This window comes from Podarcis erhardii (genome assembly GCF_964252035.2).
Source record: "Podarcis erhardii genome assembly, chromosome: 8".
Taxonomy (NCBI): Eukaryota; Metazoa; Chordata; class Lepidosauria; order Squamata; family Lacertidae; genus Podarcis; species Podarcis erhardii.
In genome coordinates this window covers 45,293,106-45,305,759 of record NC_138499.1, presented here as the reverse complement: position 1 = coordinate 45,305,759, position 12,654 = coordinate 45,293,106, and the positions used below count along the sequence as shown (strand labels likewise).

Below are 12,654 nucleotides of genomic sequence, written 5' to 3'. Positions count from 1 at the left end.
TCCTATCAGGAAATGCTGGAAAATGTGGAAAAGTGCAAAAATTTCCTAGCAACACTAATAAAACTGGCATCCAGTGGGCCTCAAGCACCTGAAATGGGGCAGAATGTGAAGAACCTGGTACAAAGTCTGTTGGTAAAAGTTCATCTGCAAGTATTTGTGCCCTGATCCTAAATGTATTTACTCAGAAGTGATTTGTGTGCACACAGGAAATAAGGGTGTGAAGTACGGGATGGATTAATTACATGGGGGCATACTAGAGGCCACAACATCATTGGCTACGGTGCACAGTGGGGCATGGCATAAGGCAAGGATCCCAGTCATCAGGCAGCCTGGCTGCAGGCCAATGTTTCAGTTCTAGCCTGAGTACTGGGACAACATTCAGAGAGAGGCAGGATTCTCAGGCACATCATGTGAGGCACTCTTGCAGACCTCTCAAACAATGAAAGACTCCTTTCCCCCCAATAAGTTTTTCTATACCATGTTTAGATATGCATGTGCCTTAATGTTGGAGTGTCATAATTGCCAGAAGCTGATCCCATTCTTTTTCACAGAGTGACTGGTGTAGAGTGTATGATATGGCAATACTTCTGTAGCTGTTTTTGCTTTTCCTGAGCATGTTCAGAATAGGCAAGTTAAATACTGCCTGTTATAGTAACACATGCTGCAAATACAGGTGGGAAACAGGAAAGAGAAGCTAAACAAATAGGAAGGGTTTTGTTTTATTTTACCTGCTTCTGGATACAAACTAGGAGAAATTTGACTCTCTGCAGTCTGTCTCTCTAGTCATGTGGCAGAAATATTGCACAATTTTTTTTACCGCCTTGGTACATTTCCAAGTTTCTAGTAACAACTTAGAAATCTAACTTATTGTTCGCAGTTGCTGGTTCTTAACCAGTGAAGAATTAATCTTAGATTCCTTTTGGGAGCCTGCTGATACTGTACACTTTCTTCAATTTAATTGTTGACTAGAATATTCAGCGTATGAAATTGTTAATACAAGAAAGTGAGTGAATTGGTGGGTTCAGTTTAGGCACATCTGGAGAAACGACACATTACATTTGTGCAACCATTTCCTTTCCTATCTAGGAAGCCAAAATGGAACCTGAAGAATTTACTAGAAAACTATACATTGAGCTAAAGTCTTCCCCTCAGCCCTATCTTCTCCCTTTTCTCAAGGTATGTTTAAATGAATTTGGTCCCCATTTTAAGTATCAAAGTGGTGATGGTCCTTGATGGCTGGGTGAAAGGTTGTTTTGAAATGTCAGGAGAATTAATTTGTAAAGCAAAACACACTGGGACTCAGCATGAAGTGGTTGGTGTGGGAAAATGAGCCTCTCCAGTGAAATTCTGTCCATGCCTCCATGGTGTTGTGATGAGAATTGGGACTCCCCAAATCTGTGATATCAGACCATGTAGTGTGAGGCTAGCTGGCACAAACCTGCATGTACAATTTCGGTAAATTCTATCCATTCAGGGGAAACTTCCTGCCCATTCAGGTTCTTGTGGCTCTCACACATGCAACAAGAGCAGGACTTCAGGACCAGCTTCATAAATGTGTCTGGGATGTTGTCCAGTGTGCTTAAGTCTCCTCTCAAAGTGCAGATTTGTTAATGATTGCAAAGGCAAACAGCCTGAACTTTAGGAATCTTCCTTGAAGATCAGATGTGATAATTTGTATTGTTTAGCTGGTCTGCTAGTTGTCTTTTTAATGTTTTAGCAGAGACATTGATACTATTCAATGAGACACAGTGCGGTGTCACTGGTGGAAGGAAAATGCAGGATCTTAATTTTTTTCTATTGCTTTCTTCCTTGCGTAGAAAAGTATGCTTGCCTTACGGCAATTAATGCCTGACGCGCAGGCCTTTATACGGCAGTGTCTTCAACAATCAGGACCACAAACAGCTCCTCCTATTTGTAGCACAGCATCATCCGCTTCTTCGGTACCTGCTGCCAGCACTCCTGTGACTGTGACCTCTCTTAAAATTCCGACGGGGATACCCTCCCAACAGACTTCAGGCCCAGTCCTCTGTACATCAGGAGTGACAAGAGGATCTGGTTCTCTTCAGCTTGTTCAGACCACGCCTGTTTTGTCAGGGACACTCTCCCTTCAAGGTGCCAGTCCCGTTCCCTCCACTAAACCAACTACTGTGAGAGCTGTACATCCAGTCTTCTCCACTGCAATGGTGGCAACTGGTACCACTTCTCTCCAGGTTGTGAAGCCAGTCCATACCCCTGTAATGTCGTCATCACCTGCATTTACTGCTCCTAGTTCTGTAAAGCCACCATCTTCTGCTGCACCAACATCTCTACAAGCTCTGAAGCCAACCTTGACTACTGCTGCACCAGCTGCTACAACAGCAGTGACCGCGTCTCTCCAATCCATAATGCCAGTTGCTGGGAAACCAATCACGATCAAAGTTGTCCATCCCAGTTCTGTCCTTTCCCATTCAGCTCAGACACAGGCTGTAAAGGTAAAGTAGCTGATAAGTTTATCTTGCTCTTGATCTGTAAAGCTCTGAAGTTTTCTAACCTTAGCAGTTCAGCCGAGCCAGCAATTCAAAGGCAGTTTATCAGCATATAATTAAAATGGCACTTGTTCATTTGCCCCTTATGTACCTTGCATAACTTGACACCTGAGATGTCCATTGTAAAAGGTTAATAATATACGAGGAAAGGGGCAGTATGGAGATATGTGAGTACTAAGCAACATTGAGGAATATATCTGTCTGATAGTAGTCCACTCAAAGAATCAGGAATGTTTAGCACCCATCTCCATGAATAAAACTCTGGCAGATACTAAACAGAGCAGCTTTCTAGGTATTTGACAATGTAAACTAAGCATTCCAATACCAGAACTTTACTGAGCATGAATACTTGAACTGCGTGTGTGTTTGCACAGTTCACCCATTCTGTGTACTTCACCGTAGACAGACCATTATATCTTGGCCTCATTCCCATAATACAGATTGGGGGGGGGGGATGTGGTCTACTTTACTGGGTTATTGTACGGATTAAAGACTATGTTACATACTTTGAATGTTCAAGGGCTGTACAAATGTTAAATGGTGATGGTTGACTCAGCTCCCCACTGCTAAGTCTGTCTCATTTGAAGTCACCATAGGTACTGTTGTTGGACATCCCTTTTCTCCCTGATCTACCAACTGAAAGAGATGTTAAAGTTACCGTGCAGTTATTTTCTGTTTGATAAGGAGAGCAGGAAACCTTTCACAGACAAATAAAAGAAAGCACTACTTCATGCAGCACATAGTTAAGCTATGGTACTTGCTCCCGTGGGAGGCAGTGATGGCTGCCATCTTGGATGTCTTTAAAGGAGGTTCAGGCAAATTCAGTGGCTACCAGTGGCTACTAACTGTGATGGCTGTGTTGTGCCTCCACGGTTGGAAGCAGTGTGCTAGAAACTGCAGGAGAGGAGAGTGCTCAGGTCCTCCTTGTGCATTTCCCACAGGCATCTGCTTCTTGGCTACTGCAAGAACAGGATATTACACAAGATGGGCCATTGGCCTGATCCAGCAGACTTTTCTTAGGTTATTAAATTTGCAGTGCTGCAAATTGTACATACACAGTGTGGGAAGAGCTCCATTATTAGGTATCAGATACGGCCTCTTAAGGACAGGGGTGTTTTTTTCTGTCTGATCTATAACGTTTTCTGGACTGTTCTGTCTCTAGAATTGGTGCTCTTCATCCTTGGGATCCTTAGACGCTGTAGAACAGCAACTTTAATAATTCCTGAGAGTTAGGGCTAAGTGACAGCAGATGATGGGATCTGTAGTCCAGCTGGAGAGCCAAAGTTGAAGAAAACATCAATGTTTCGCTTGGCAGTTTTAAAATGCCCATCTAGTTCTTATTTCTAGAGGTTCATGTCACTGGGAAGATTCTAATTACATCCCATGGAAATGGAACAGTTTTACCCTGATTTTTCATGTTTGGGGTGGGGTTAAGCATCTCCTGCTTTTGGCATAAAGTTCACACCATTCAAAATTCACCACAGAACCCCCACATCAAACTTGTTAGTATTCTGGAAAGCTGTTGAATATGTGGGAGCAGGAGAGGTTAGAAGGCACTTTTAGTCTTGTAAAACATTGGGGGTACATAATGTCTTTAACTGTGAGCCATGGCAAAATGGCTTCTGATATTTGCCCTTTTGAGTCGTAGCAGTAGGTAGCTTTGATCTCATTTTATGATCAAACAGATTTATTTAAGATAATTTCATCCTGCTTTTTGACATTATCCCCAAAGCAGTTTCATGTGTTTAAACCAACATCAAACAGCCAATAAAACAGTAAAAAAATTGAAGAGGAGCACCAGCGGTTTGACACAAGTTCATAAATTCACCAGATCCACAAATCCCTTCTGAAGCAAATTCCAGCTGTCCTAAACAGGAAAGACCAGGGGGAGAAAGTTTCATAATCTCATTGGTGCCACTGGGAAGGGCCTGTTCCATATTGCAAACTTTGGCGCCTCTGATAGAAGGGAGAACACTGAGCAGTGGTTCTATCGGTGTCCTTTAAGTGTGCAAATAAGTTTATATTGGAATGCTCACAAAGCATGTGTCCTGCCAATATGATTGTACCCATTATTGCTGGAAGAGGGGGAGTGTAGTCAGACTTCTTAAAGCCATTTGACATCCTAATGTCATTTACAAGCTTGATCTTGGATGACTTGGTCAGCCCTGATCCAAGTGTTGCACTTTCATGTGCATGACTAACTTGATCTAATATTGTGACTGTTTAGGTTTGCAATGTGTGCTGAGTACTTTTATGTGTAACTTTTCCAGATAGTCCAGCAGCCTTCAGGAAGTATCTTGAAAAAGGTCACACTCGAACAGGCTTCACTCCATGCTGTGAACAAATCAGGTGAAAAAATGCCATTAAACACTTTGATCCAGTCTAGCCAGCTTCCAGCAGGTACAGTTAAAAGTTATCTGGCTGATTTCAGACCTCATACCCAAACCATAGCTTGCCTAGTTTTCTGTGAACTGCCTTGAGACCTCCGGGTATAGGGCAGTATATAAATTCAAAAAATAAATAAAATAAAATAAAAATTGATTTGAACCATTGATTGCACACCATGCTGTTTCCACTTTACAAATGTATCACTGTGCTTGGTGGGGTGTCCTGCATGTCAGTGGGTACAGCTCAATGTTTTGTCTGATGTCAATAAGCAGGGAATTCCAAAGTGTCCAAAGTTTCTTACAGCTGTGGAACTAGTATTATGTGGCACCTGTAATGGCACCAGTTCCACATATCAAAGTGGTTGAGTGGGCACATTTGGGTTAAGGTGATCACGCAACTGAACTGCTCCCTAGCCATTAAGGGCTTTATATACTTGGCCAGGTAAGAAAAGGACAACCACTGCAGATCTCTGAGCAGGGGTGTTGCATGCTCACAGATTCTCATGCCTGTCACCAAGTGAACTGCTGCTGTATGCACTAACAGCAGTTTCTGGGTTAAGCACAAAGGAAGCCCCACATAGAGTTGCTTGGTTGCAGTAATTCAACTCTGAAGTCACCAGGTTCACAAAAATGTTTAAAACTGGGATAAGGTAGGCTTGGGCATCTCTGTTAGTGTTGCACACTGTAGTTAATTACAACATGTTACTCAGCTGCTAAGATACTGGCACTTGTTGCCAATTTTCCAGGCTCAAAGTTGTAAACAACTTGGGCCAAAAATACATTAAGAGTTTGTCTGATTCTATGTTCCATCACTGAGATCCTCTGATGACGAACTTCTAGTGGTTCCACTTACCTCTGATGTTTGTTTGGCCTTTACTATGAGCCAGAACTTGGTTGTGGCAGTTCCAGACCTGTAGAACTCACATCCAGAAGAAATTCAGCAGGAACCATTTCTCGCTTTTTTCCAATGTCTTTTGAAAACTATGTTGTTCAGACAGGCCTTTTTAATATGAATTATCTCTTTTTAACCTTTCAGTATTTGTTGGTGCTTTTTAATTTTTTTATGAATGTGTGGATTGTATTCCTAAATGTTGTATACCAATTTGATGTTTTTATGAAAGTCTGAACTATGAATATGTCAATAATAGGTACCATGATACATGGAAAAACAAATTCCAGTATTTGTTTATGATAGCTGAGCTTTGGCTATCATGATGGTTTTATGATGATAGGAATGAACCCAGATGAGCCTCGGGCTGCTGAAGTTCCCCTCCTCTCAACAAAGCTCTACTTTCTGTTACAAACCATCTATAAGATTAACCATTTTAGGGTTAAGATGTAACACTACACTGTGAATAAGCAAAAGCTTCTGTTCTGTCTTCTTGGCCACACTGGAAGGTGGCCAGGAGTTTTGAGGAGGAGCAGCTTGCCCAGGCTTGTACCATTTACCCTAAGCTTTCTCATGAAAGAAGGTGGCGCTGTGGGTAAAACCTCAGCGCCTAGGACTTGCCAATCGTATGGTCAGCGGTTCGAATCCCTGCGGCGGGGTGAGCTCCCGTCTTTCGGTCCCAGCTCCTGTCCACCTAGCAGTTCGAAAGCACCCCTAAGTGCAAGTAGATAAATAGGTACCGCTTCATAGCGGGAAGGTAAACGGCGTTTCCGTGTGCTGCGCTGGTGCTGGCTTGCCAGAGCAGCTTCGTCACGCTGGCCACGTGACCTGGAAGTGTCTGCGGACAGCGCTGGCTCCTGGCCTCTTAAGTGAGATGAGCGCACAACCCTAGAGTCGGACACGACTGGCCCGTATGGGCAGGGGTACCTTTACCTTCTTATGATATCCTGAATACCAGAAATGCATTTTCCCAGTGATAGATGCTACCTCTTGAATATTGGCACAGTACTATCCATTGACCCATCCACAACCTTTAAGAAAGATGGCTGGACCTTGCACAGCAAATGTATTAACTGTGCTAAAAGCAGTTGTCTAGAAAATCACTTGGAGAGTTCTCTTAATTACAAGAGGGAGCAGCCTTTGTTAAAGGCAACAGTTACAGATAACTTTGATGTTGGAATATTCTTGGCTATAGCACAGTTGTCCAGGTGTCCATGTCCTGATAAAATAACTTGAGCAGATAATGTGTATGGGAACTGCATTTTGACCTTGAAGCAAATACACAGCTTTCGTTAAAAAAAAAAAACAGAAAAGAAAAATCCTGGACACAGTCTCTCCAGATATCTGTTCTTGGGTGCACTGTGCGCTGAATGTCATTAAGGATTTTGCTTTCTGCTACGGATTGTTCATCTTTTTTTTTTTAGGTTCCATTGTGAAACAAATTACCCTGCCAGGAAACAAAATTCTGTCGCTTCAAGCATCTCCTGTTCAGAGAAATAAAATAAGGGAGAACAGAACAAAATCCTTCAGGTAAAAAATAAACAAAGCCGGAAGTTTGTGTACTATGCAAAAGCCTGGCTGGGAGGTGGGGTGTGGGGGTGGGTGGGAAGCAAACAGTCACAGAGAATTGAGTGATGCCTAAATAAATATTTAAGATTTCTGATGGGAGTTTTTGCTTCCTTGGTTCTGATGTTTTAGTGCTAATGAAAGGAAAAGCCTAAAAATTGCCCTGCCAGCTGTTTCAGATATTTACATTCCAGAGCTTGATTGGGTTATATGCTCCTGAAGTCCAGGCTTTCATTTATCTAGTTGCTAATCCTAGTTCTTTTATTTTGAACTCCTTATCGTGTCTTCTAACTGTCCAACTCATTAAATGAATTCGCACATTGCAAAATATCAGTATTGCTACCTCACTGAAGGAAAATACAATTTAAGTCTATGGGAACTAAAACTTCACACATTTTAAATCTTTGGATTTGAGATTGCTTTATCCTAAGCAATATGAATAAAATGCTTGAACAAATGATACATTGTAAAGTATATGTGAGCGGATTTTAATTGCACACTTAACATTCAAAAAAATATTAATGAAATTAGATAATTCAGTCAATTCTTGTTGGAACACTTAAAGAAAAAGTGTTCTTGTTGGAACACTTAAAGAAAAATAATGTAATGCAACATTATTATGAACAAAGATTGTATTTCACTGATCCTTGATGAAAATAAGTCAGCTTCATTAATAACTCTACATACCATATTTTTCTTAGTTATTCTGTTGGGGTTTGAGGTAGTCAAATATACTATATTTGCCCATTGCTGATAGATTCAAGCTAATTCTAAGTTGGCAAACTCTATTCCTTTTAAATAGCCCAGCAGCATTTTTGTAGGGTTCAGAAGGGTATCATACCTGTTAGCTGAATCTTAGGGTTTAATACAGACTTGAGATTTATTAACAGATTTCAACTGAAATCAAATGTGTCTAGTTGTCTGTGATTGTTGGAAAAGAAGCTGTATTTGTTTTCATCACCCTGAAAAAATCATTTTAATGTGGCCAATAACTGGAAGGAAAATCCCTTTCAGATTTCTGTTGCATAGAAGGCTCAGAAGTTGACACATTAGTGTAGTCCACTCTTGGGGCAAAAAATCACTCCAGAAGATCTTGGCCCCTTCCTTTATTGGGCTCTAGCCTTTCCCCTTAAACTAGTGCTGTGCTACCTTTTGGTGTAATAGCACGAGGATTTAGTACAAGTCTGTGCCATGCATAAAATGTTTTGGGTTTGGGGAGGGAGGCAAGGATGTCAGTGGCATCTTGTGCAGAAGGGGAACCTTTGGCTGTTCAGATGATGTTGGGACTACAACTCCTGCCATCCCTGACCATTAGCCATGCTGGCTGGGGCCGTAGGGCATAAGTATGGCATTCATCTAAGTTTTAGACACTTCAATGCACATAAGGTAGGCCCAGTAACCCTAAGACTCTGGCAATATCTGGTGGAGGGCTGTAGGTATAAGATGAGAAAGCAACTCTACTAATTTAGTGCTAGTATACTATGGCAGGGACGCGGGTGGCGCTGTGGGTTAAACCACAGAGCCTAGGACTTGCCGATCAGAAGGTCGGCGGTTTGAATCCCCGCTATGGGGTGAGCTACCGTTGCTCGGTCCCTGCTTCTGCCAACCTAGCATTTCAAAAGCACGTCAAAGTGCAAGTAGATAAGTACCACTCTGGCGGGAAGGTAAACTGTGTTTCCGTGTGCTGCTCTGGTTCACCAGAAGTGGCTTAGTCATGCTGGCCACATGACCCGGAAGCTGTATGCCGGGTCCCTCGGCCAATAAAGGGAGATGAGCGCCGCAACCTCAGAGTCGGTCACGACTGGACCTAATGGTCAGGGGTCCCTTTACCTTTTATACTATGGCAAAAGACTGTAGCAAGGGAGCTTTCCCCCTCCAAATATGGAAGGTTAGGGTAGCTACTTTAGCTGTAGTTCAGGAAGTTTCTGTTCTCACTACTACTTCTAAGTTGTAGCATAAGGTCTGACATCACAGCAGTTAGCAGCATCAAATGCTCTATTGAACTTCTACCATATAATTAAAACTGAAAGATAACTGTGATAATTCATGGCTGTTAAGGAAGATTATTTCACTATCTCTGTCTGCAGATTCTAGCTGGAAGTTACACTACCTACAAGAGACTATGTACTTGGGGGTTGAGGGACTTAATGCTTTCCCCAAACTCTGGTCTGTGGACCACATAGAGCTTCATTCACATGGTCCATGGGCTGTCTGTGCTTGAATGTGGAAGGTGGTGCATCCATCATGTTAAATATTCATATTCATTTTAATTGCTATTTCTTGGTTTCATTTCTTACATTGCGTTACAATTTGAATTCTATGGAATTCAAATTGTAATGCAATGACATACAATATATGGGAAATAAAAATATGATCAAAATCATGCATCACCTAGCACAGCACATTAAAATCGCTACAACATGCAGAAAAAAAACATTAAGTTGGTCCACCAAGACCTGTTGCAATTTTCAAGTAGTCCATGGTGAAAAGCGTTTGGGAGCCATTGTTTTTGCAGCATCACACTTCGGTAAAAAGAATGGTAATCTGAAATCCTTCATCCTAAAGCTAGAACAATCTTACTTTTGTCCAGATGTCTTAATTTTGCTTTTTACCTGTGTGAGAGCTTTCTTAAATAGAAAGAAAGACAATGAACACAGATGAGTATGTAGCTGCTACCAACCTAATCCTAGATTAAATTTTAAATTGTTCCATGCAGATTTTGATTAGCAGCCTCTGGCTGGCATCTTACGGGTTTTAGCTCAAACCTGTCCTTATTTTTAGAACAATTGTGTAATTAAAATAGTGAAAAGTGCAGGGCCAATATTTGAACAGCAGAGGGTGCTAAAGACTTGTTTGTCAAGTTTTTGTGTGTGTTTCTTCATTGAAAAGTTTACTAAATGAGATATACTAAATGAGAAAACCAGGAGGGACTTGCTTCAATTGGAAAGTTTGATTAGATCAGTGTACTCCACACTTAAACATTTTATTAGTTTGGTTCATAACTATGTCCTTAAGTAGAGAAGCAACTTCTGTAATTGACAAAATAAATGTCCCAGATTAATGGTTTCTGTGAATAATCCATAACTACCACAGGAGGAAATATTATTGATGTTGGCAAACAGTCTGATCCTGGGGACTCAGTCCCAAGCATACCTGCTTGCTAGGTCCTAGTGAAAAGATCAATTCATGCCACCCCCTAATCTTGAGCATGTTACTCAGTGACCCTTAAGTGCATTTTTATTACCATGTTCACTAAAATATGAACAAATGGGTTCAAGACCAATCCCAACAAAATCCCACTTCTTTCCTTTCAATACTTGTAATACTTGTAACTCTTTTTTTGCTTGTTGAAAGGAATATTTTTCCTTGTGGTACCATATCAAATGCTCTACTGGAATGAACTAGAACGGCCCCAGCTTGCATATCAAATTCTCTTAAATATTAGGTTAATTGAACAATTGAACCCATGTTGCAATACACCCTTGTTACTCATTTTGTTGTAGTAGTAAAGTTCCTTTGACCATTACACAGACAAGTTCAAGTCCTTGTTTCTCCTTCATTTCTCTGATAACCTTATTTTTAAAACTAAAAGATCGAATACTTTTCTGACTTGACTGTGCTTATTTTTCTATGCGATCTTGCTCTTGGCAAGCTTAAAGTATTGGGCCTACCTTGAATGAGCTGGTGCTGTGTCCACTGCTACACACACACACACACACACACACACACACACACACCGTATTTTTCGCCCTATAGGACGCACTTTCCCCCCTCCAAAAATGAAGGGGAAATGTGTGTGCATCCCGCGGGAGTTCCCGCCGGGCTCCCTAGGCTTGCGGATAGCAGCCTGCACCCCGAAGCTCAACCTCGCCATTGTTCCCGGATCCGTTCTGGGGGCTGGGGTCGGGGAATTTTTTTTCTTTATTCCCTCCCCCCCCCAAATAAGTGCGCCCTATGGGCTGGTGTGCCCTATAGGGCGTAAAATACGATATATATAAGCTCACCCTGGATCCCCTAGTCTGTGGTTGTCATTGGCTGGTTGTGGCAGAGCAGCTGCAGGCATTATTGGGTACAACCGATAGTCTGGACCCATTTTAGTCTGGTTTCAGACCTGATGTTGGGATGAAATCAGCCTTGGTCTCCCTGAAGGGAGAGCAACAAGCAGAGTGCAACCTTTGTGCTTTTGCTTGATTTCTCTGTGGCTTTTAATACCATCAACCATGGACCTGGACTGGCTGTGTGACATAGGTGTCAGGAACATTGTTTTATGCCAGTTCATGCTACCTGCAACATCAGTTCCAAAGAGTGGTATGGGGGGTGTTCATCAGGCCTGTGACATTTGTTATGAGGTGCTGCAAGGAACTTGCTTGTTCCCCAGTGCTATTTAACATCTATATGAACCTATTGGAAGCAGTCATTGGGGGATATGGAGCCATGTGTTATCAGTATGCTGGTGGCACACAGCTCTGTTTCTCCACAGTATCGGATCAAGAGCGGCTGTGTGTGGCTGTACTTGTGGGCTGTATGGTGGGCCCCCAACAAACTGAGATTAAGCCCTAACAAGAGAGAGTGGTTCTGTGGGCAAGTGGTTCTCGTGTCCAGGCAATAAGTCAGTTACCTGTTCTAAATGAGGTTGAACTTCAGTGCTTCAAATTGCCACTTTCCCAACAGTTTTCCCTCTGCAGAATTTTGAATTCTTTACAAGGACGTTCCCACTTTCTTCTCTGATCCTAATCTCCCTACCCACAAAGTCTCTTCAGTTGTTGTTGTTTTTAATGTCTCACTCAGCCTTCAGACTTCTAATCATGGTCAGTGACGACTTTCTCAGGAGCCTTCACTTTCCCGCTTATGTCATTTGTAGAGAACTATGCCAAAGTCGCCAAGTTTACCTAAACATTGAACTTGCAATGCTAAATTCTAGCTAGTGCAGATCAAAGAAATAAAGCAGCCTAGTTAGTGACAGGACCTACGGTCATGTTGGTAAGCACAGTGTTTAATAGAACAGTTTGCCTTTATAACCCAATACAAAATATAATAGAAATTTTGCTTGTAGAGATGAAGATGACATCAACGATGTGACTTCTATGGCTGGGGTCAACCTGAGTGAAGAGAGTGCATGCATATTCGGTTCGAAATCTCAATTAATCGGCGCAATTATCCGGTCTTGTCCAGAGGAGCTCTTCCTTTCTTCAGATGCACTGCAGAAGAAGATCCTAGAAATGGGTAAGAAAATTGGGGGGCGGGGGTGGGATACTTCAGAATGCAAAACAGGCTGCATAAATCTTAA

At 42.0% G+C, this 12,654-nt stretch overlaps 1 protein-coding gene across 1 annotated transcript in view; it reads left to right on the top strand.

Annotated features, from left to right (window-relative positions):
• TAF4B (TATA-box binding protein associated factor 4b) overlaps positions 1-12,654 on the top strand; it is a 47,536-nt gene that overhangs the window by 11,481 nt on the left and 23,401 nt on the right. The window contains exons 5-10 of the mRNA XM_081873681.1: positions 10-132; positions 1,087-1,176; positions 1,818-2,471; positions 4,796-4,925; positions 7,226-7,331; positions 12,421-12,590. Of these exons, the coding sequence (XP_081729807.1) occupies positions 10-132; positions 1,087-1,176; positions 1,818-2,471; positions 4,796-4,925; positions 7,226-7,331; positions 12,421-12,590 (1,273 nt within the window). The remainder of the gene's footprint in view (positions 1-9; positions 133-1,086; positions 1,177-1,817; positions 2,472-4,795; positions 4,926-7,225; positions 7,332-12,420; positions 12,591-12,654) is intronic.